This window comes from Panthera leo, chromosome D2 (genome assembly GCF_018350215.1).
Source record: "Panthera leo isolate Ple1 chromosome D2, P.leo_Ple1_pat1.1, whole genome shotgun sequence".
NCBI lineage: Eukaryota > Metazoa > Chordata > Mammalia > Carnivora > Felidae > Panthera > Panthera leo.
The window spans coordinates 74,928,016-74,952,568 of record NC_056689.1 but is presented as its reverse complement, the minus strand read 5'-3'; the positions used below and the strand labels follow the sequence as shown (position 1 = coordinate 74,952,568).

Here is a 24,553-nt window from a genome sequence, read left to right as displayed (position 1 = left end):
GGCCAGGATGTAGGGGAGGTAGCAGCAGGAGGAGGGCAGATGCATTTCTTCTCCAGAACCAGACCCTACTTGATCTGGTATTCAAAGGAAGGAACTGAAACTGCCCCAGCACTAGAGAAAAACTTGGGAGATTGCACTTTATGCAGTGCCCTCTTCACCCGCAGGGTCAGGGCCCCACACTTAGAAGGGCCCTGGGCCTGGTTTAATGCTCAGGATGTTGACTTTTTGAAACTCTCAATCGTTTTTAAATAAGGGGTGCCACATTTTCAAATTTCACCGTGAAAATTAAGTAGCCAATCCTGACTATCCCCAACGCCCTTCCAAAAGGTTGGCACACCGGTCATCTGGGTAAGATTCAGGTTCTTCTCAGTAGGTACTGTGATGGGGGGGAGGGGTCCATAGGTGACCCCTCCAACCTGGAAGCGGTCCAGCTACCCTAAAGGGAGAATAAGGTTGGGAAGACTTGGTTTGCAGGAGGATGGGCAGGTGCACGGGGACCAGGGCGGGATGGAGGCGTGGAATCTGGACGCTGGAGCGTGGTGACAGCGAGCATCGGGAGTTCGGGGACCGGGCAGCGGGAATACCGGGCGCACCGGGTTCCCGCCACTGGCGCGCGGCGACAAAGAGCAGCGGGCGAGCCAGGAACCCGGCAGCGGGAACAGTGGACGCGCGCGCGCCTGGGCGGGGCACGCCGCCCGGCTCCTCCTCCGCGCCTGGCGGGGTGGCGGCGGCCTCCCTCCACTACATAGGTCCCAGGAAGAGGAGCAGGAGGAGGAGGAAACGCGGGGGCCGGGCGGCTCCCTGGGTGCAGCGGCGCGGCCCCCGCATGGAGCCCAACGTGCGCTTCTGGATCACCGAACGCCAAGTACGGCCCGGGCCCGGCGCGGCTGGGGGCGGGGAGGCCCTGGGCCGCGTGAAGTCACCGGCTGGAGTGCTGGCTGGCCCGGGTGACCTTGGGTAGGCCACGTGGTCGCACCACCCGCCTTCCCACCTCAGACCCCGGGAGGGGACGAAGGGGAAACCCAAGCGTGCGGGAGGCCGACAGCCAGGGCTGTTACCGCGTGTCACCGCTACCCCAGGCCTGGCTAGCGAGGGTCGTCACAAGGTCACCCTACCCATCGCCCTGAAGAGTCAGGCCCCGCCTCGCAGGGGTCTGCCCTCCGCTGCCTGAGCTGTTGCTGAGCACCAGCTTGGAAAGGAACAGCTGCATCCAGGAGCCACCCCCGCCCCTCCTAACCTCCGTAGGCTCAGCCACTCGGATGGCACAGGGGCTGTCGGCAGCGGTAGACAGGGAGTAGCGCGGGCCCCGCCTCCAGGCGGTGACTGGGCGGCGCTGCCCAATAGAAATACGATGGGAGCCGTAGAGGTCATTAAAATTTTTCTAGTAGCCACATTCAAAAGGGTAAAAAGGAACAACAGAAATTAATTTTAACAGTCTATTGTATTTAGCCCAACAAATGTAAAATATTAACGTTTCAACACGTAATCAATGTAAAAGTTATTAATGAGATATCTACAGCCCTTTTTTACATCTTTGAAATCTGGTGTCTGTTTTACACATACAGCGTATCTCAGTTTGGCCTGGCCACATTTCAGGGGCTCCAGAGCCACACGGGGCTAATTGGACCATACAATTCTAGGGTGTTCTCTTTCAGCCTTACCTAAAGGAGGGCCTAGCCTGGTTTTGAGTGGGGAAGTTGAAAGGGGACAGGGAACTCCAGCTTTCCAGGCAGAGCCAGGACCGGAAGCCAAAACCATTGCAGAGGTGGTGTGTGTTGTGGGAGAGGGGAAGGGGAAGGTTTTGGAAGCCAACCACACTTCCTCTGTCCACATGTGAACTGAGCTGCCTTTATTGATGCCTGGCTGAGGTGTCGGGTTCTTTATGACTCAAGTTAAGTCTTAGAACAATGATAAGAGGGTAAAGAAGAAGCTTCTGAGAACTTTCTAGGTAGTTGATTCCAGGTCATTTGTGCGATGTGAACATAGATAGGCCCATTTGACCCCAGAGTCTGAGCTTTTAATCCTCGAGAGTAATTTGATATTAGAGTAGTTAAGAGCACAGGCTGCTGGGTTTGGTCCCGGCTGGGTTTTCTTGGGTACGTTCGTGAGCTTTACCTCACCTGTAACATGGGGATGTTGCAGGAGCTGCAGTTAGAAGCCCTTTAGGGTCTCAAACATTATGTTCACCGTTATTATTACCATACATCTTTTCTTTTCTGCCACCACTAACCTCTCTGGTGCTCTTCTCCCTCTCCAGTCTTTTATTCAGAGATTCGTTCAGTGGACAGAGTTATTGGATCCTACAAATTTGGTCGTTTCAATTGTGAGTATTTCCTTGTTTTCTGAGATAACGCATTTCACATCTTATTCTGAAACGGGAAGACCGTGTGTCCCTTTTGAAAAGCAGTGGAAACAGAATCCATATATATTATCACGTTTTCATTCCTTCAGAATGAGCTTGTTAGATTGGAAGGTGGGTAAGCAAATGCTGACAGGTAATACCAAGCTCTGGGCCAGGTGCTGGTGGCTCAAAAGGGATCAAAACAGTCATCCCTGGTCATGGAGGACAGACTGGCAGAGGTGGTCACAGACCTTGACCTCGGGTTCTAAGGGAGGCGGAAGGCCAGAGGGAGGAGGCATCCAGGAAAGGTCAGACAGAAGGGACTGTAAGCAAAGCCCAGGGGAGAGAGCGGGTAGTCCGGTCAGTGCGTTGGGGAACCAGGCAGTTCCTGAAGGGCCTTGTGTGTCACTCAGATGAGAGGGGTTTGCATTTAGCCTGCAGGGCGAGGTGGTGAGGTTTGTGGTTCAGAGGGTCTCTGGTCCCATGTGGCGAAGGATCAGAGGGACCAGACTGTAGATGAGGTGAGCTGTTCAGGGAATGGCTCAGCTATCTGAGTGAAAGACCAGGGTTTGAACCATGTGTTGCTGAGGGCAGAAGAGGAGATGCCCTGTCACCAGCAATATCCCTCAGGGCCAGAGGCACAGGGACACTCCCATCCTTGTGTTCAAGTTGTTCCAGGCAGCCTTGTTTATTTATTTTTATTTTTATGTTTTTTTAATGTTTATTTATTTTTGAGGGAGAGAGGGAGACAGAGTGTGAGCCGCGGAGGGACAGAGAGAGAGGGAGACACAGAATCCAAAGCAGGCTCCAGGCTCCGTGCTGTCAGCACAGACCCGACCTGGGGCTCATGAGATCATGGCCTGAGCCGGAGTCGGATGCTTAACCAACTGAGCCGCCCGGGTGCCCCCACAGTCTAGTTTATAATAGAGAAAAATAACCTGAATGCCCATCAGTAGGGAGATGGGAAAATATAATGTATATTCATACAGTGGAATACTAACAGAAGTTGAAAATGATGATCTAGTTTGCGATGTATAGTATTAACGTGGAAACACGTGTATGATGTTACATGGAAAGCATCTACAATGTTAAGTGGAAAAAGCAAGACGCATAAAGTACAACATTTATGCAGATGACAATATAAACCAAAACTACATCTTTGTTTACAGATACATGTATTCTTATTTGTAGAAGTATAAGAAAATGGACTGGAATTTCATACCTTGAACTCATAATACTTTCTCTCTGATAGAATAGGGAGACAGGAGACTGCGGGTGATGGCTTTTTGGGGAAAAAGAAAAAAAAAAAAAGAAAAATTGGAAGCAAATATAACCGAATGTTTTATAGCTGTTAATTCTGTGGAAGGGGATTGGGAGTATGTACTCATTCTTTGTATTTTTTGTATTTAATTCTTTTTTTTTTTTCTCAAATTAAGAAGAAATGAAGAGAGGAAGTAAGCCTGAATGGATCAGATGTGGGGGTGAGAGAGAGGAGAGATCTTCAGGTTTCTCTCAAAGCCAGGCAGATGGTGGTGGCTCTCACGGAGACAGCTGACATCAGAGAATGGGAGGGAGGTGGCAGCACCCGTGGCTTGAGCTGCTGGAGCTGTCTGGGAAGCTGGGAGCTCTGGATCTGAGTGCCACACGGGACTGTCCTCATGGAAACTCTCAGGGAGTAGAGAACCTCATCAGCGTGTTGCACTGAAATCAGATGTCAAGGAGCATGTGATTCCTAAATCTGAGGATATAGCTAAACAATATTGAGATCATTGCTTGATTTTTTTTTCTCTCTGATTATAGGAAAAAATAGAAAAATCAAGGCAACTATTGTTAACAAACGAAGATGCGTTCATACATGACTTGGAGGACCGAAGGGTATGTCTCCCGTGCCAGGTTCAGGGTTGGATGTGGTTGCCTTCAGGAGATTCTGCTTTGCATGGTCTCAAATCAGGTGGAGTCTTGTCATAGTGAACACTGTCCAGGGGATCTGCTTTTTAGAACTGGATTAGTTTTTTTTTTGTTTGTTTATTTATTTTTGATAGAGAGAGACAGAGCACAAGTGGGGGAGAGGCAGAGAGAAGGAGACACAGAATCTGAAGCAAGCTCCAGGTTCCGAGCTGTCAGCACATAGCCCGACATGGGGCTCGAACCCACAAACCGCTAGATCATGACCTGAGCCAAAGTCGGACGCCTAACCGACTGAGCCACCCAGGAGCCCCATGGATTAGTTTCTTTTAAATGTAGTGAGGATTCATTCTCTTAAACCAGATTACTAGCAGAAAGAGCTAGTATTAAGGAGAAAAAAGCATAGGGTTCCTCCTGTGCTTAGATATTAGTGGGGATCCTCTGTGGCCGATCCCTGGAGCCCCATGGGAAACTCCAGAATTCAGGCAGGCCTCTGAAGTCAGAATCTATTTCCCATTAAAGGCAGTGGTCCAGGTCAGGATTACACTCCTGCCCAAAGAGTTAATTAAACCAAGCATTTGTTATCTACCTTGTGGTGGATGGGGCTTTCCAGAGCCTACAGACATCAGTCCTGTGAGGCAGCCTGTGGAAAGCTCACATATGTAGTTTGGGGTGTGTGTGTGTGTGTGTGTGTGTGTGTGTGTGTGTGTGTTTATGAACTTGATAGGGCCTCTGGGCTCACAGCCTGGCTCAGATGCAGGTGCCTTGGCTAATGGCATGGTGCATCACCTTGCCTGCTCTTCTCTGAACCAGGGGCAGGCTAGATTCAGGTACTCACCTGAAGAGTAAGTTAGGTGTTGGCCTTGAGTCCTCTCCAAGGTAGGAGATTTAGGACTTTTTAATGTTCTGGCTGTTTTCTTTCTGTGGATCATCTTATTGCTTATTGTTAGTTCATTTGTTTGTTTGATACATTTGATTAATTTTTTTAAAATTTTTTAAACATTTATTTATATTTGAGAGAGAGAGAGTGAGAGGGGGGAGGAACAAAGAGAGAGGAAGATACAGAATCTGAAGCAGGCTCCATGGTCTGAGATGTCAGCACAGAGCCTGATCGGGGCTCGAACTCATGAACCGCGAGATCATGACTTGAGCCGACGTTGGATGCTTAACCGACTGAGCCACCCAGGCGCCCTTGACTGATTTATTTTGATTTATTCTGTCCATGTGGCATTGAACAGTTCTGGCCTTCACTCTCTAAAAGGTGGAGTAAAGGTGGCACCAGAAATGAGACTGGAGAGATTTTTTTTTTCCTTTTTTGCTGCCAATTCACCTTTAAAAGCTTTGCTTGTTTTTTCTCTTTTTAGGTACAAGAAGCTTGGAAGAGAAGTCTTGTAAGTTTCAGCCCCTTGCTAATTTTTAGCCTGCTACGATAACAAAACCAAACATCAGACTGACCCTTGTGTTTGCTCTTGTGAAGTCAACAGTGCATCCTGACAACAGCAAACTGATCCCCGTTCCTTTTCGGCCTGCAGGTGAGCAGATTCCAATTTTCACAAGCGGGTTGAGAAAACATGGCTTGTAACAGTTAAAAAACTCTGTCTAGAAGGATTTCTGACAGTGAGTCTGGAAACAGCTTAAAAGGGATGTTTGAAGGGTCTAGGTGTTGATAGTGGAGAAGAGCAGGTTTGGGGCCCAGAGCTGCATCCAGTGCTGTGGAAAGATCTGGAAGGTTGGGGGTGAGGGCACAGGCCTGGGTCTGAAACCTACTTTGCTCTGTTATCTGCTAAGAAACACGGCTGATCATTTCATCGATGATGGTTCTAGAACTGGTAACTCATAAGTGTTTTGGATTCCATGTAGTATCCTCTCTCTCATATCTTAATTACAATGAGGGGAATAAAACCTATGATCATACAGGGCCCTTTTAACTATAAATTCTCTTATAAACAAAAAGCTGGAAACACCATAATATCCAACAATTCAGACTATAGTTAAATAATTCATTAAAATGAATGAGGTAAATCCCATGTGCTAATGTAGAAGAATGGATCTCCAGGAACTAGTATTAAAGGGGAAAAAGGCACAATATGAAACAGTGTATAGTGATCCTGTTTGTATGAATAAGTGTTGTGAGCATGAGAGAGCACCAGAGAGCGTGGGAGTTTCCATCTAGTAGAGGAAAAACACTTGTCTCTCCTTTTAATGCCTCGCTTCTGACACCAGATACATGGGCTTTTCCCACACCCTTCAATTCTGTGACACCAGCCAGGTGTCTTATAGGTTTTTGAGTTTTTAATTTTTTTTTTTTTTTTTACATTTATTTATTTTTGAGAGACAGAGAGACAGAGCACAAGTCAGGGAGGGGCAGAGAGAGAAGGAGACACAGAATCCGAAGCAGGCCCCAGGCTCCGAGCCATCAGCAAAGAGCCCGACATGGGGCTCAAACTCACAAACTGTGAGATCATGACCTGAGCTAAAGTTGGACACTTAACTGACTGAACCACCCAGGTGCCCCTGGTTTTTGGGTTTTTTTTAATGTCTATTTATTTTTGAGAGAGAGAAAGAGAGAGAACTAGCAAGGAAGGGGCAGAGAGAGAGAGAGAGAGAGAGAGAGAGGGAGAATCCCAAGCAGGCTCTGTGCTGTCAGTGCAGAGCCTGACATGGGGCTCAAACTCATGAACTGTGAGATCATGACTTGAGCCAAAATCAAGAGTCAGACGCAGCCACCTAGGTGCCCCTGTCCTACAGTTTTAAGTCAGTCCTGACTGTCGACCTGAGGACAGCGACAGACCCCACAGGTTAAGGGCTCAGGCCCACCAGACCACCCCAACTTCAGAGGCCAATTGAAAGTCCAGGTTCTCTGTGCTTCTGAAGAACCTGCTATAAATTGGAGGTCCTCACACTTCCCCCAGCCCCCCCAACTCCTGGGGCTTGAAATTGCTAGACTGGCTCACAGAGTTCAGGAAGACCATTTACTTACTAGATTCACCGTTTATTATTAAAGGATACAGCTCGGGAACAGATGGAAGTGATGCACAGAGTGGGCTGGGGAAGAAAGAGCTTCCACACCTTCCCCAGGCCTCTGCTCTGCCAGCACCTGCTTGTCCTCAGCAACTGAAACACTGTAAAAAGCAGGCTTTATCACTACGGTTGACTAGATCGTTGGCCCTTGTGACTAGCCCCGCGTCCAGCCCCTTTCCCCTCCCTGGAGGTGGAGGTAGGGGGGGGGCCGAAAGGTCCAATCCAACCCCCTCATGCGTTGGCTGGTTCCCCTGGCAACCAGCCCCTCCTTAGGGGCTTTCCAAAAGTCACCTCATTAACACAAACTCAGGTGAGCTGGACCGGGGTTCTTAGGAGTACAAAAGACACTCATTTCTCCTTCACTGCTGTTCTCATTGAGGAAATCCCAAGGGCATTAGGGTCTCTGTGCTCGGAACAGGGACGAAGAGCAAATACGGATTTCTTATTATAAATGACTGCATCACAGATGTACTAAGTTCGTGCAGAAGGACGAACAGGTGCGGGTTCACAGCGCTTGCTCTGAGTTGGAGGGACTGGGAAGGCCCGGGGGGCGGGGGCACCTCTCTAGGTCTTTCCTTGCTGTGCTGATTGAAATGCTTGCCATATGCATATAGTTATTATTAGGAAAAAATGAAACAATGAAGACTGTCCTTTGGCGTCTGTGCCTTCAGGGCGCTGGAGAGGAGGTTCTCGGGTGGGTGCCCCCCCCACCCCCCCGCCTGCCTCGGGGGCTGCAGTCACTGACCCTCTTCTCTTCCTTGCCAGCTCTCCTACCTTTCACGGCACCCATGGTGAGTCAGCTGAGACCCCAGGTTTAGGAAGATGTCCACTCATCTCCTAACCTCAGCGGTTTGTGTCCTCCAGCTCTGGAGCCCTGTCCCACCACCCCCTGCCTCTGACCCTTGGCTGCTCTCCTTGTATTTTCAGCCTGCCCCCCACACTTAATCCAGTCGGGCATCTGGGCCTCTTGAAGGTCCCTGTGTCACAAGGTAGTCCTTTCTCTGGATGCCTACTGTGCTCAGCGCTACAAGGCGGATGAAGTGCTCCCTGCTGCAAGCACACAGGACTGTCCGTGACCTTCTCTCCCTTAACCCTCCACCCCACCCCTGTCCAGTACAGGCCCTCTCCTGGGACCTGGGATTGCCCCCCCACCCCCACCCCAGAGAGGCTGTACCACCGTCACTCTCACGGGGTGCTTTTTCACAAAGTGACAGCGTTCCTCCGTCGCCTCCTTGTCCCAGTTCCTGGGGGGCCAGTCCTGCATCTCCCCTGGGAAGTCCTTTGCCTGGCAGCTCCCCCTCCCCCAGAACACTTAAAACTTTGCTTTATTTTCTTAAAAGATCTTTTTGTCGATGCTGTCGGTGAAAAGTCTGAAGTCCCTGATTTTACCTCAGGTAACAACTGTTTCTATTTCATGATGACTGAATTCTGTTGTGCTCGAAACCAGTGTGTGATCCGTTTGCCTCCGTCTTTGTGCAGGTTTCCTTCTACACCTACACTACGGCATTCAACATTGTCAACGGAAACGCAAGTTATGTGAGTATTATGAGGCCCAGGGGATATGCAATTCTCTGTTATTTCTTTTGGAGTTTTGTTTGTTTGTTTTAATTATCCTTCCAGGGTAAAACTGTGGTATTTGCTAAGTATGTACTTTTGTTTTTTCCTTAGAATCGTCGCCCACATGAGAGTCTATTACTAGGGACAGGAGTAATTGCTTCTTCATCCTTTTTTGGAGTGGGTATTTTAAAAATCTGTCAAATCTTATTTATTCCTCAGGACAAAACAAAATATTCTGAATTAAAATTCATGTTTCAACTCAAACTATTTTTTTTAATCTTTGTTTTTTAATTCAAATTTTTTTTTTTTTTTTTTTTTTTTTTTTTTTTTTAAGAGAGAGAGTGCGTGCGTGAGCAGGGTAGGGGCAGAGAGAGAGGGAGAGAGAATCCCAAGCAGGTTCCATGCTCAACACAGAGCCTGACATGGGGCTCAATCCCACGGCCCTGGGATCGTGACCTGAGCCGAAATCGAGAGTCAGACGCCCAACTGACTGAGCCACCCAGCCACCCCCTCAATTCAAACAACTTAGAAAGTATGACTAAGAGATAAGAAAGGAAATGGTCACCTGTAATCCTGTCACCCCCCCCCCCCCAAATAAGCATATGAGCATCCCAAGTTTCTAGGCATATACTCAGTACTCTTACCTTTTTTTTTTTTTTTTTTTTTTTTTTTTTTTTTTAATTTAACGTTTTATTTATTTTTGAGACAGAGAGACACAGAGCATGAACGGGGGAGGGGCAGAGAGAGAGGGAGACACAGAATCGGAAACAGGCTCCAGGCTCCGAGCCATCAGCCCAGAGCCTGACGCGGGGCTCGAACTCACGGACCGCGAGATCGTGACCTGGCTGAAGTCGGACGCTTAACCGACTGCGCCACCCAGGCGCCCCTGACCTTTTTAAAAAATGTATTTAGGCTAGATAAACACGTATCTATTTTTTCGTATATTGCTTTGGATGTCAGGGCACTGTGATGGTTAAAAACGCAGACATTAGAGTCAGATAAGCCTGGGTTGGCATCCTGGCTCAAATTCTTAGTGGCTCAGTGACTCTGGACAAGTTATATAACCTCCCTAAGCCTCCGTGTGTTCCGCTGATAATCGGGAGAACACCTCAGCGTTGCAAGAATTAAAAAATACACGGAGAGCATTTGCAAAGGCCTGACCTGTGCCAGGAACTAGGTCGATGCTAACTCTTGCTATTGAGTATGTTCAGCTGATTTCTCGGACCTAGGCAATAATGATTTTTCTCTTGTTTTTCTAGTTACTCCCTCATTTGCTCCAGATGCGGCTGAATAACATGTTATTGAAAAAAGCCCTTCCCATCATCATTCTGAGTAAGCAGGAAGCATGCAGTCTCTGTGGTCTCTGAGCTTTCCTTCATCTTTGGGGACAGCCAGGTCCCTTGGCCACATTGTGACTGATGACAGCTGCTATTTGTAGCTTTCCGGGGCCCCCGGGGCCAAACTAGGTCCTTGGTTTGAGAGGTGACACTTGCTCTTGTAGATATGCTCTTCATTGTCAGAGGATGAACACAATTACATTTGCAAGACTGTGCAAGCCCTGTGCATGTATCATTTCACTTAATCCTGACAAAAATGTATGGGTAACAATATCGGTAGTCCGTTTACGGAAGCAGAGGCTGAGGCAGGGGAACATTAACTGTCCTAGGGTCACACAGGGAATAGGTGGCAGTAGGGGGGATTCCAGCCTGGCGGACAGACTCTAGTGGGAGCAACAGAGATGTTAACCGTTTCAAGTTTGCCAGCCTGCAGATTCACTAATTCGCACTCCATGTTTGACTCTGGAAATCATAATAGCGGTTTGAAGTGTTGGCAGAATGATGTGGGCGGTGACATTTGGGAGAACGTCATAGAAACCTGATCAGACCAGCTAAAGCAAAGAAGGGGGGTGTATTTGCAGGACCCCGGGGTTTCTCCTGGAATCCTCCCGGGGAGCTGGGCTGGACTTTCAGAGGTGCTGAAACCTGGTGCCAGGTCCTGGTCAGGGAAGGACCAACCGACTGGGAAGCCAACAGTTCTGATCCAGCTCCACAGCCCCAGGACCGAGCTCGGTTGGCCAGCTCCCGCCAGGTGACCGCCTGAGGGCGGAGGAAGCACAGCCATCAGAGGAAGAGGCGTGACATCAGAAAAGGTGTTCCTTCACTGGGCCAAACTCACCCTCTGTTGTGCATTTTCTTCTCTACATCCACAGCCCACATCAGTGCCATGAATGTTGTTGCCGCCCGAAGCCTTGAGCCCATTCGAGGGATTGAAGTCATGGACAAGGAAGGCAACGTCATGGGCTATTCCAGAAGAGCCGGGACAAAGGTAGGGGGACGCAGTGGAGCCTTAGCTGGCTTGCCTCTTGGGTAGAGCATTGAGTTTTCTGTTTGAGAGCTGTACCCAAGTCATGTCTCCCTTCCGTCTTTCCTTATCCTGTTTTCCCTCTTGCAGACAGAGCGGTTTTCCATTTTGCACTGTGATGTTTGAAATGATGTTTCCATTTTACACCACTAATATGCAATTAGTCTGGGTTCTCCAGAGAAACAAAACCAGTCGTATGTATGCATGTGTGTATTTATTTTAAGTAATTGGCTGATTGAATCGTAGGGCCCATAGGTTGCTCAAGTGTAGGCCAGGTCGGCAGGTTAGAAACTCAGGAGCCGCTGAGGCAAAATTTCTTCTTTGGGAAAACCTTCTTGATTTTGCTCTCAAGGCTTCCCAACTGATTAAACAAGGCCATTCACACCATGGAAGGTAATCTTTGCTTAAAGTTAACTGATTATAGATGTTAACCACATTTACAAAATAGCCCCACGGTAGCACGTCAGTGTTTGGTTTAAGTACCAGGTCCCATCGCCTAGCCAGGTTGACACATGAGACTGACCGCCGCAGACGGGCTTCCACCAAATGCTAGGCCGCTCTCTGAGGGTGAGATTTTATTTTTCCAGCTCAGCATCCACACACACCCCCGCCCAAGGCTGCTCTGCACTTGTGGAAGTCAGTGACTCCCTGTCTGGATTTGAGAGCAGTGTTCGCGGTCCCCCTCACAGCAGATTTTCTTATAGTCTTCGTCTTTCTGGACCAGTCTGCTGGCAAGGCTGGGCTGAGAAAAACCGTGCTCTGACCAGAACTCTTCAAAAAGGCTTCGGTTTTTAAAATTTTGTTGTAAATATTTTTTTAAGTTTATTTATTTATTTTGAGAGAGACAGCGCATGCCAGAGGGACAGAGAGAGAAGAAGAAGAAGAAGAAGAAGAAGAAGAAGAGAGAGAGAGAGAGAGAGAGAGAGAATCCCAAGCAGGTTCCACACTGTTGGCACAGAGCTCCACATGGGGCTCAATCTCACGAACCTCGAGATCACGACCTGAGCTGAAATCAAGAGTCAGACACTTAGCCAACTGAGCTACCCAGGCGCCCCTCCAAGGCCTCAATTTTTAATAAGTTTTATTATTAAATAGTTGAATTCTTTTGCTCAATTCAGCACCCTGGCTTCTGTGTGCATTCAGGTTGAAGAAACTGGACTGGCCTATGGTGGTCTCATTTGGGGTTTGAACTTTTTGTAAAATTACTTTTTCAGCAGGTGAGGTTTTTTTGTTTTTTTTGTTTTTGTTTTTTCTCTGTGGAATGCCATTAGCTAAAGAATCATAGCATGAGGCAATTGTGTGCAAATGGCCTGAACAGCCCAATAAGAAGTGAAGGGAATAATAGCTTCTCATGGTGTCAGTGTTCAAGGGGACTCCTGTCGGGACACCCTCTGCCCTATGTGTCAGCAGAAGAGGAGGTCAGAAAAGATGACTGATGGGGCGCCTGGGTGGCTCAGTCAGTTAAGCGTGTGACCGGCTCAGGTCATGATCTCACAGCTTGTGAGTTCGAGCCCCACGTTGGGCTCTGTGCTGACAGCTCGGAGCCTGGAGCCTGCTTCAGATTCTGCGTCTCCCTCTCTCTCTCTGCCCCTCCCCCACTCACACTCTGTCTCTCGCTCTCTCAAAAAATAAATAAACGTTACAAAAAATTAAAAAAAAAAAAAGAAAAGATGGCTGCTCGTTCAGTTGGTAAATATAGCGTTGTTTGGCTCACAAACATCTTGCTGTAAACCCTGTCCGTGATTCACAAAGCTGAATTACAAACCATTAGCTACATGCCTGCCACCAGATTCCTGCCAGAACGTCTAGTAGCGTGTCTGAAAAATAGGAGCCACCTTTTCTTTCTTTTTAAATTTTTTTTAATGTTTATTTTTGAGAGAGAGGGAGACAGACAGAGTGTGAACAGGGGAGGGGCAGAGAGAGAGGGAGACACAGAATCCGAAGCAGGCTCAGGCTCCCAGCTGTCAGCACAGAGCCTGACGTGGGGCTCAAACCCACGAACCGTGAGATCATGACCTGAGCTGAAGTTGGACGTTTAACCGACAGCCACTCAGGCACCCCGGTAGTGGCCACCTTTCTAAATGAATTACAGGTAACAAGGGGACAAGTGGTTGCCTGAAACACCTCGTTTTCGAAACAAAGGTTTTGTGCCTAAGAACCACCCTAACGAGACATTTTTAATAGCTTTATTGAGATGTAATTTATATACTATAAAATTCACCTGTGGCGCGAGTATAGTTGGACGAATTTTAGTAAATTTAAGCAGTTACGCGGCTATCATCTCAGTCCAAATCTAGAACATTTTCATCCTAAAAATCTCCCTTGTGCCCATTGAGCCACTCCCTTCTCCCACCCCCGGCCCCAGAGAAACACTGATCTGCTTTTTGTCCTCATAGTTTTGCCTTTCAGAAATTTCACGTAAGTGACTTGTACAAGTGTTTTTTTGTGTCTGACTTCTTTCACTTTTGAGGTTCATCCGCCTGTACCAGGCGCCGAAAGGTTGTTGCTTTTCATTGCTAAGCACCATTGCATTGTATGGATGTGCCTTCCAGGTTTTGTGTATCCATTCCCCGGGCAACGGATATTTGGATTATGTCCAGTTTGGGGCTGTTATGCAGAACGCTGCTCTGAACTTCCGCGCAAGTCTTTATGTGGATGGCCATCTGTCTGCATCTGTCTTCGGCTCCCTTTACCTGTAGGGTGCTAGGGCTGCTGTGAATCATTTGCACAGCTGAAGAGAAGAATGAGGGCAGGTGTATTTATTTTTAAGAGCCAGAGTGAGCAAGACTGGGGGAGAGGGGCGGAGAGGTAGAGGGAGAGAGAGAATCCCAAGCAGGGTCCATTCAGTGCAGAGCCTATCATGGGGCTCGATCTCACGACGCTGGGATCAGGACCCCAGCTGAAATCAAGAGTCAGATGCCCAACCGACTGAGCCCCCCAGGTGCCCCATGAGCAGGTGTTTAATCTGTGAGTTGCTCCTTGGCTCCTCGTGCCCTCCAGCTGCTGTGTGAGCACAGCCACACCCTTGGCCTTAGGATCCCTTCCCTCCAGGAGCCAGGAGCTCTCAGCCTCCCAGGGGAGGCAGCCTCAGGCCCTGCTAGCTGTCAGGACATCTAGTCCATCTGTCCAGGAGGAGCTTCGTTTTTGCATGAAGGCCAATTTAGGGTAAAAGATTTGATGGTCTGCTTGAAAAAAAAAAAAAAAGAAAGAAAGAAAAAACGTTTATTGGTGCACCTGCGTGGCTCAGTCAGTTGAGCATCTGAGGCTTGATTTTTGGCTCAGGTCATGATCCCAGAGTCGTGGGATTGTGCCCGCATCAGACTCTGAGCTAAGCATGGAGCCTGCTTAAGATTCTCTCTCGCTCGCGCTCTCTCTCTCACTTTCTCTCCCCTGCTCTCCCTCTCTCCTCTGCCCCTCTCCTGCCCCCTTGTGCATGCATGCACGCTTTCTCTTTCTCATTCTCTCTAAAATAATAATAATAATAAAAAGAATAGTGTCTGCAACTGTGCATAAGGATAAGCATTCTTCCAACATTTCCCTGTCACCAAAAGGTTTATTTTCTGTGGCTAAAATTTCAGAAACTACGCAACCAGCAATATCTGATTGTAACAGGGCACCTTTGATCAGATTTCAGGGGCCAGTCGGCGTTGTTTTCCCTTGACGGGCCTTGGAAGGCACTCCGCTGCGAAGTGTAACACGTCTCCCAGTGCCCCCCAATATAGGTGTCTGCTTTGCAGTGTCCTCCCCTCACACACAAGTGGAGAGAGGCCGGCCTCGCCCCACTGACGTGGAAACACACCACACTCAGCAGCCGCTTTTCTCTCCCTGAAGTTGAGCAGTTTTATTTTATATTCCTGAAAGTTTAAGTGCCACCCTCCTCGGTCCCCTCTGTCCCTGTGGGGGAAAGGCGTTCTCTGCAGAGGAGTCGGATGAGCTGAGCATCATCTGATGTGGGAAGCAGAGAGCGGGGCTGGCGGGCATGGGAGGGGAACCCAGAAGGCAGGCTGTAGGCACGTCCTGGGAAGCCAGCTATGGAAGAGACGGGGTTGGAAGGGGACAGTGGCCTCATGCCTGTTCATCTTGTGCAGAGCAGTGCTGTCCGTGGAGTCATGCCTTACCCGGGGCTGGGGTTCTGAAGTTAACATGTGAGTGTCATCTATAGTCAGAATTTCCCCGGAAAGTCTCTTACGTTGCCCTTGAGTGCACATGACTTTGTGCATATATAACCCATACAGTAAATAACATGTTTAAATGTTGGATGTATAATGTATATTATAGAAAAGATGACAAAATGTTATCAACCGTACAACTTACTTGTGCAAAGTAAGATTTTGTAGCACCCCTCATTACACAAGCAAAAGGTGGGTGCATGCAGGTGGATCCGTGCATGGCACGTGTGGGTGTGATGCCACGCCAGTGCCCTCTGAGCTGGACTTCTGGAAGGTTCCTCCACTCAAAGGGGTAGGAATAGCTGGGCTGCTGCTCGGGATCAGGAGGCCTGTGGCAGCGTCCTGGATTGAAAGGAAATCATGCAGCAGTCCTCGGGGGGCACTTCCAGCATTTCCACCAAGGGGCCTGCCCTTTGGGTCTAGGTGACGATGTTTCTATAAGCTGCCTTCGCTTTGTACTTTGGGTGGTTGGCAGACCAATGGAGACCATTGTGGAGTCAGCGGAGGCAAATCCCGTCCCCAGTTGCTCCTGCACCCGCCCCCGCGGTCCTCCAGCTGCACGCACGTGGGGCTGCCTCCACCTCTCTCCACCTGCATTATTTTTCTAAGTGAGAAAGGAGAGCTGCTGAAGGATATCCGGAAATGGCCTCATGCCATGTGTTAAGGTGCTTCCTTTCCATTTCTACTAGGCCGTTAAAGATACAGCGACGTCCAGGATCGTGCTGTTTGGGACCTCCGCTTTTATCCCTGAAGTCTTCTCCCACTTTTTCATAAGGTAAGAGGCAGGTAGGAATAGACGTTTGACACTCAAAATCCTTACAAAACTTGTCAAACACCGAGCCTGGTGGGAGGGATGGGAAGAAGTTTCTTTGGTCACCTTCCTGCTACATTCTGTTCATCACAGTTAGGACAGCAGGATTCACTTGGGGCACGTATGGAAATCCAGATTTGCCTGTTCCTTAAACGTGGAATCTCACCCAGACCCTGTTCTCAGCTCACTGTGTGTTCCTGGGCGTGTCCCAGCACCTGCTGAGGCACAGCCCCTCAGGTCTCGAATGCTGAGTTGAGGTGATTGGCAGGTTCTCCCAGCTCTGATGTGTTGTGAGTGTGGCTCAAGCCTGCCTTCCCCCTTCATTCAAGCATGTGTTAAATTAGCCTAAGTGGCCTAGATTCAGCAGACCACCATCCCTTTTGAGAAGCAAGAAATGGCCGGTTGGGAGGAAGTCCTGGGGACCTGCCAGTGACAAGCCCAACACGCAGTAGCTTAGGCCGGAAGGCAGATGTGTTGGTTTAGATACTGGGTGCGGGCAGAGAGCGTAGCCCAGGGCAGCTGAGCAGACGACCCACCGCAGGGATGGTCCTATCTTCACGGTGTCAGCTTCCCTCTGTCCTGCCACACGCTGGCTTCCTCGTGGTGATGAGGGACGTGACTGCCAACACCTCCCAGCTGCTATCCTCAAAGAGTCCGGAGGAGGGATAGAAATGTGGCAGAGACAGGGAATGTCTTCCACTCGGTTCACAAACTCCCAGAGGAGGACTCAGTTGGCCCAGATGGGGTCACCGGAACCCATCCCCTCTATCCAGCGTGGTGAGTTAGAAAGCCTTCGTTAGGACCACATAAGGAGTGTTTTCTAGAAGTAGCAGCATGCCGCTTAGAGCCAAGTGTTACTTCCCATGGGCCACCGGCTGGATGGCTGTAGAGACTAATGCTGGCCGGGTTCTTCATGGACCAGTCTGGCTGGGTCAGAGCTGGGCTTCCTCCGAAAGCTGGCACCCTCCGGTCTATCCCTTGAAGCCCACCTAGTGACGCGAGCGGCCTGGGGAGAAGGGAATGGCGTTCATTTCCCAGTGGGCCCTCACAGCTGTGATAGTGTCCAACCTGGAGTGACCTCGGTGGCTCTTCTGGCTCAGCCCTTTTATTCTGCGTGTGAATGAACCTGGGCTCAGGAAGGGAAGGGGTCTTGCCCAAGACCCTGCAGTCTGTCAGTGGCAGCCGGACCCAGGCCCCTGGATCTCTGGCTCCCAGGCTGGGTCAGAAGGTCACATGCATGTCAGCAGAGCCCAGCATCTAGAATCTGGCCTGTCACTTTGGAGGTGTGGGATTTTGGACAAGTGACTTAACTGGTCGGTGGCTGTGTCCTTGTTTGTGTGAAAGGGGGTGATGATAACACAAACTTCAAAGGGTTCTTGGGGATCAAATGGGCAAATGCCTGGGAAGTGCTGAACCCCAGGCCTGACGCCCAGCGAGCGCTCCGTCAGTACAGCTGCTGGTATCGCTTGTTTGCTGGTGAGTGGGGACCAAGGCGTGGGCCTGGCCAGCTGCACGTAAGACCATTAGAGCAGAGGGCCAACCTCTGAAGAAAGCCCAGTAACCTTGTCTCTTACAGGACCCAGTTTTTCCGGCAATATCCGTGGTCATTATGGACCTTCAAGCTGTCCTGTACTGTCTTAGTAATGGGACTGATGGTGCCAGTTTCTTTTAGTATGTACCCACAAATTGAACGGGTAAGTGCCCCCTATTCAAATTTCTCTCAAAACAAAAACAAAACAAACAAACAAAAAAACAAGCCTTTTTCTTCTCCTCGTTGTAAGAGAAAGAGAATTGTAAGAAATCTGCGAAGTTTACAGAAGTATAAGAATAACATTATTTAATCCCGTCCCGCAGATCACTTGTGCAATTCTGGATTCTATTTTTCTTAGTGATATACCAGAAGCATTTTTCTGGGATATTTAAAAAACCTTTGAGATTTTTTAGATACCCCATAACGTTCCATAGTGATGCCTCATCCAATGGGACTTTCTGCAGCGATGGAAATGTTTGATACGTATGCTAATACAACCACCTCTAACCACATATAGCTGTTGAGCACCTACAGTGTGGCTAATGTGACTGAGGAACAGAATTTTTTTTTGAATTATTTTTTTAAATGTTTACTTATTGCTGAGAGAGAAAGAGACAGAGTGTGAGCAGGGAAGGGGCAGAGAGAGAGGGAGACACAGAATCTGAAGCAGGCTCCGGGCTCTGAGCTGTCAGCACAGAGCCCGACGCGGGGCTCGAACTCACGGACTATGAGATCATGACCTGAGCCAAACTAAGCCACCCAGGCTCCCCTAATTTCATTTTTTTTTAATTTTTTTTAACGTTTATTTATTTTTGAGACAGAGAGAGACAGAGCGTGAACAGGGGAGGGGCAGAGAGAGAGGGAGACACAGAATCCGAAACAGGCTCCAGGCTCTGAGCCGCCAGCACCGAGCCCGACGCGGGGCTCGAACTCACGGACCGCGAGATCATGACCTGAGCCGAAGTCAGGCTTAACCGACTGAGACACTCAGGTGCCCCTGAATTTTTTATTTAACGTATTTTAAGTACTCACATGCAGCTAGCGGTTTCTGTATTAGACGATGCAGTTCTATAGACGAGGATATAATTATACTCGATGATGAGCCAGACTATCTGGGTTCAAATTCCCAGCTCCTCCATGACCTCGGTCAATTTGCTTAAATTCCGTGAGATTCAGGTTCCATATCCGTTACAGAGAATTAAAGATAGTATCTCCGCAAAAGGCTGTTGCTGCTGTCAGGGACATTGTTGATGTCACAGCTTTTGGCGATTCCTGGCGTTTCTTAGCTGAAAATTTCAAATGTTTGTTTCTGTCACCGAAGTTAAAAATCAGTGATGTCTTCAAAAGCATTTAAATTTATGGAATGAGCTTGTTCAAAACCCAAATCTAGGTTCATAACATCATTAATTCAGGTAACTTTGCCATCACCTAACGTAGAAACTTTAAATTCTCTTAGTTGCTATACTCGCTAAATATTGCTAAATATTTATTTATTAAAATAAAATGTTAGAATATATTTTTAATCCTTACAGGCCCACCTAGACCATGGCTTATTATAATAAGATTGTAATAAAAGTGAACCCTTTTGCAAATAATTACTTCTGGTCGCACTGGCACTCAGAGTGAAGGAGGAAATTCCCCTGTGGGCTATTCAGCTATGGAGAGGCGGGGCCAATGGGGGAAGGACCTTACCAGCCCCTCATGGTGATAGAACTTTATACGGAGGCAATGAGGGAGACGTTTCGAGGGGGGAGTGGCTTAGTCGGGTTGTATTTTAGAAATATCACTCTTTGGATGTCACAGTGTAGATGGGGGCAGTCCTGGAGGCTAGGAGGACAGCTGGGGGGCTGTAGACACATTCTGGCTGGAGGTGATGGGGGGCTCAGAGTAGCTCCATGGTAGTAGGTTAGAGAGAAATATTGAATTGGGCGAGTTAGAATTTGTGAGCATTCAGATTGGGGGTGAAAGTAAAGAGACAAGGATCCAAGGGGATACCCAGATTTCTGGTTTAGGTGTGATGCCAATAACCAGGACAGAGGGAAGGAAGCGCTCTGTATTAACTAGGATTACGTTTGGGGCACCTGGGTAGCTCAGTTGGTTGAGTGTCTGACTCTTGGTTTCAGCGCAGGTCATGATCTCACGTTTCGTGAGTTCAGCCCCGCATCAGGCTCCACACTGACATGCAAAGCCTGCTTGGGATTCTCTCTCTCTCCCTCTCTCTGCTCCTTCCCTGCTCATGCTGTCTCAAAATAAATAAACTTAAAAAAATTTTTAAAGATAAATTAGAATTACATTCGGTTGTAAATGAGATCGAAAATAACAGCCTGAACAAGGTAGAAGTTGTTTCTCACTCACATAAAATGTGTCATGAGCACGCTGGGAAGGCGCACACATGAGTTGTGTTTTTCCACAGTACCTTTTCCAATAAAGCACCAGTTTTATCCAGTCACAAAGCAAAGGGAATCACGATCATAAAAGCAGGTTCAGGGTTCCAAACTGGGTGACATTTCACCATGTGATTAAACTTGGCTTCTTACACAGCGCATGGAGCAGAACATAAGTCACACAACAAACAAGGTAACGGAAAGGTGCAGAAGTTAGCGAAGCCAACGTGAAGTCAGTCTGTGGGTGTGCAGTTGAGATAAGGCCGTGGTCCAGTCGGGTCAGCTCTCGGCACTTACCGCTTATTATGGTCAAGCCGTGAAGGATCTCAGTCATGTTCGAGATCAATCGGGTAGTGCCTTTGGCGGCAGCTGCTTTTTAAGTGGTCATAGAGGGGTCACATCAGAAGAGTCTGATGGTTTGCTGCAAAACTCGTCCCTTTATGAAGAGCCCCTGCAGACCTCCTCTGGTTCGGCTTGTTGCCAGTGCTGGGGCATCAGCTGATGCCGGTCCCGGCGATAATCTCGGAGCTGCAGTACCTCTGACTACTTGTGTCATTGCTTGACACAGGCCCCTGCTTGACATCAGAGGCTCCATTTTGCTTTCTACTGTGAGGTGACCAGCCCAATAAGGCAGCGATGCGCCATAAAGTCCTCAGGGATCTTAATTCCTTCCAGGCCAGCATGACACCATTCCTAGGGTTTGGCCCCATCTTCAAGGTACCAGATGGTACCTTTCTCATTCCACTTGGCCCCGTGCCACTTTCACTTCATCACATTGGCCAGAACTTAGTCATGTGGTCAAGCCTCACCGCAAGGGAAGCTGGGAAATGAGTTCTTTATTTTGGACCTATTTAAAATTCTGCTGCTGTGGAAGAACAGATGGGACAGATGGCAGGAAGGGTAATGTGTCACATATGGAAACAACTGTTACCTGCTAGGAAGTAAGTATGACCAAAAGGCTATGGGGAGATTAGGGAAAGAAGAGAATTGCCGGCTGATCCAGGAAGGCTGCCTGGAAGAAGTAGGCTTTGGACATGGATGGATTTCAACAGGCAGAGATGGGGGAGTGAAGAGGGCATTCCAAGTCAGGGTATAGGAGAGCTGAGGAGTCCAATGTAGCTGGGCACAAGTCACTGAGTGTGACTGACAACATGCTTGGGGCCAGATAGCAGGGCCTGTGTGGCCAGGCCCAGGAGGCAGGCTCTACTCTGAAGGCAACCGGTGGGTCATGCAAGGCTTGAAGGGGCAGGGCTCTCAGAGGCCAGAATAGAGGCAGGAAATGGAATCCATTTCCCCTCCTGAGCCTCTCCCCGCCAGCAGCCAAGCAAGTCTTGGCATTTGCTAGACCTTGAAAGAACCTTGTTTGTCCAAGGTGGGCACAGAGGTGGCTGAATGGTGGTCCCCAGCCAGTGGGGTCCCCAAGCCCTGCCTCCTTGTCTGGCCCCCGCCCAGGACCAAGACATCTTCTCAGACGTACCACGGGCTGCAGCAACCTTCAGGTCTGGAAACTCAGTGACCTTGACAGGGAAACTTGTCCCCTGCAAAACTCCTTTTTCACTAAGCTAGTACTTCTGCCACCTCATGAGACTAAGAACCGTGACTGGGGATTAGGGGGATTGTTGTTAACTTTGGTGGGTGTGATGACAGCAGAGTAGTTGCATAACAAAGTCATTGTCCTTTGGAATTTCATACGGAAGCATTTGTAGGTAAAATGACAGATCTGAGAATTGCCTTCAAATACTCCAGAAAATACCCCCAAATTGGGATTGGGAGATGCCGGATGAAAGGAGATTGGGAGGTTGTTACTAATGCTGAGTGATGAGTAGATGAGGGCCCATTGTATTCTTTCTGCGTGTGTTTATATTTGAAATTCTCCATAACAAAGTGTTCAAGAAGTTCTGCTTTTTTGTTGTTGTCGATCAGACATCACTGAAAAAGTTGGACCGGAAAATAGATGCTTTCTGTAATATATACATATATTTTTTTGCCTTGGCTCTTAAGGCAAGAAAAGTTAATATAAATATTAAGAATTTAACTTTGTTTTTCAGATACAGTGCAATAAGCTTGAAAAGGAAATTCAGTCCGCAACAGAAGAAACGGAACTCTTCTATAACAGAGGGGTATAGGGATGAGTTTTTGGTGAATTTGTTCTGTTCCTGCTTGAACACCTTCCTCTCTGCTCGAGGTGCCCGTTCCGAGGACTCTGCCAGGGGTCTGGAACCCGAGGTGTCTGTGCCCCCAGGATGGCTTACAATTGCACAGGCCAGCGCCCTTTCCAGGCAGGGGCCTGGGGTTTCAAGCCTGGATGAAAGGGGAAACAAGAGGCTGTCCTGTCTGGTCCACCCCCATGGGGTTGCTGAGGGGACGGGTGATAGAAGATTCGATTCTCTAGGTGTTTGTTCATCGGCCTCTGAAGGGATACTGTGAAATTACTAATAAACTTATTAAAAGTTGAGTATTTGGAAAAATAAAGGAAAAGGCTCTCCCGTGCCCAGGGCCCAGGCATTAAATTGGTGGCCCACCTCAAGGTAAGTGGGAGCCTCTGGTGAGCGCTGAAGGCCTCCACCCCCAAAGCAATCCTCTTTCCCTCCTCAGCTTACTCCCATTTTGGACGACTGAAAATCTTTGGCCCCTGGGGCCATCCGCCTCCTTTCTCCTCTCAGGCAAATGACCCTGCCTCCTCCCTCACAGTGAAAGCAAGGCTGTGGACCAGCGGTGGAACCTCCTGGCATCAATTCCGCAGACCTCTTTCCACCCACGCCCAGCCTTCCCTCCTCCTCGCAAGGTCAGCTGTGGGCCGGGCTCTGGGCCCTTCCATTCCGATTTCCTCAGGGCCTTCCGTGCCTGTGTAGCTTCCCTGCCTCTGGCTCCAGACTCCTCCCTCCTTCCCAGAAGCAAGGGAACTACTGGGGTCACCAGCCTCGTTAAAATAGCTAACATCCTTCCAGAGCCAAATGTTTTCAAGGATTGTCTCCCCTCACTGTGCCCACCGCCTTCCACCCTGCTAGAACTGCTCCCCACCCCGCACCCCACCCGAACGCTGACTGCCAGTCTGCTGGGTGCTCAGACTCAGCATGGGGTTTTTGCTTCTCTGAGCAGTAGGCCCCCCTCCTGCTGCCCCCGGTACCCCGCCCCTCAGACATCCACTTGAGACCATCTTTTCCTCCCCGTCTCAGGAAATGGCACCGCCCCCGACGAAGCGGCGTCACCCAAGATCACTGGCGTCACCCTCTCTTCTCCCTCCCCTCAACCCCATTCAACAGCTGAGCCCAAAGGTGACAAGTGCCACAGCCTGCCCAGCCCATCAGCATCCCCTGCTGGCGTTACTCGAGTCTCTCTGCTGGCTCCTCCCTTCCCTGCCTCAGCCTGCTCTGATAAACACCTGCCCAAAAGCCTTAAATGGCTTCCCAGTGCATCAGGTTCAAGTCCAAATTCCTTACCAGGCAGGCAAGAGCCTTTACCTTATTCATCTCCTGCCGCCCCTTTTCTTCACTTTGGACCATACCCTGTTCCTCATACGGGCTGCAGTCTTTCCTTCCTGGACCTTCCTATCAGCTGTTCCCAGCTCCAGGTTAACTCTCGCTTATGTATCAGGTCTGACTTGGACATCAATCACTCCCTCCAGGAAGCCCTCTAGGATACACAGTACTGAATTAGGTGCCCCTGCTATGTGCTCCCATAGCACTCATACTGTATCTAGCCTGGCCACACCACAGTGGGATAGCCTGTTTGCTGACCCTGAGCCCCGCCCCCCCAGACCGCATGCCTTGAGAGCAAGAAGTGTGTGTGTTGTGCAACAAGGGAAGCCTCAGGACACAACGCAGTGCATGGCAGAGTAGGCACCCTAACATCTGCATGCTGGAGGACGTTTCCAACACACCCTGCCCCAAATCATCAAAGAATGTATCTGAGGCTTTCAATGTTCCCTGGGCCAGAATGATGGTTATCTTCAAATTTGGTTAAAAGGGTTTCACAAAAGCCTAAACGAACAAAACTGTTTAAAAAAGCCTACCAGATGGCTCGGTATAGCCACAGGCATACACGAAACAAAATGAAAGAACAAAACACAAAAGACCCAGGTGGAGGCTTAGCCACTAACAGATGACAGAGTAGAAATGCGAGGGCACCTTTTCAAAGGAGAAGACACAAGTGCCAGCTCTAGGAAATGGGGGATGGAGAAGGGCGAGGGCAGGGAGGGCAGGGGGTGAGCCAGGCACGGAGGCAAGGAGCTGAACGCCTTAACTTTCAAACAGGCCTTGTAATAACTTCTCAGCACATCTGCATTGACAAAAGGGTTTTATCTTTTGTTTTGAGTGGGGAGCATTACAGAAAGAGGGCACAATTCTTCATCTGCCTAAATTTCGTTGGGTATCAAAATATTTTCATTTTATTTCTGCATCATAAATCTGTAATTTTAACAACTTTGATCATTAACTGCTATAGTAATACAAAAAATGGAGATAAAGACGTTCA

The 24,553-nt window shown here is 48.9% G+C and overlaps 1 protein-coding gene across 2 annotated transcripts; it reads left to right on the top strand.

Annotated features, from left to right (window-relative positions):
* Nucleotides 1-695: 695 nt before the first annotated feature.
* SFXN4 (sideroflexin 4) lies at nucleotides 696-24,491 on the top strand. 2 transcript variants are annotated; one of them, XR_006194340.1, is made up of 15 exons: nucleotides 696-865; nucleotides 2,258-2,323; nucleotides 4,142-4,216; nucleotides 5,611-5,637; nucleotides 5,724-5,778; nucleotides 8,033-8,058; nucleotides 8,608-8,661; nucleotides 8,747-8,803; nucleotides 8,936-9,001; nucleotides 10,084-10,156; nucleotides 11,034-11,149; nucleotides 16,044-16,129; nucleotides 17,742-17,859; nucleotides 22,129-22,865; nucleotides 23,257-24,491. XR_006194340.1 is itself a non-coding variant. In XM_042907818.1 (14 exons), exons 1-14 carry the CDS (start codon nucleotides 827-829, stop codon nucleotides 22,204-22,206), a joined length of 936 nt encoding a protein of 311 aa, XP_042763752.1. In that variant the 5' UTR covers nucleotides 696-826; the 3' UTR covers nucleotides 22,207-23,067. The 2 variants fall into 2 exon arrangements, 1 of the variants encoding a protein (XP_042763752.1); XM_042907818.1 differs by lacking the exon at nucleotides 23,257-24,491 and having other exon boundaries at nucleotides 22,129-23,067.
* The last annotated feature ends 62 nt before the right edge of the window (nucleotides 24,492-24,553 follow it).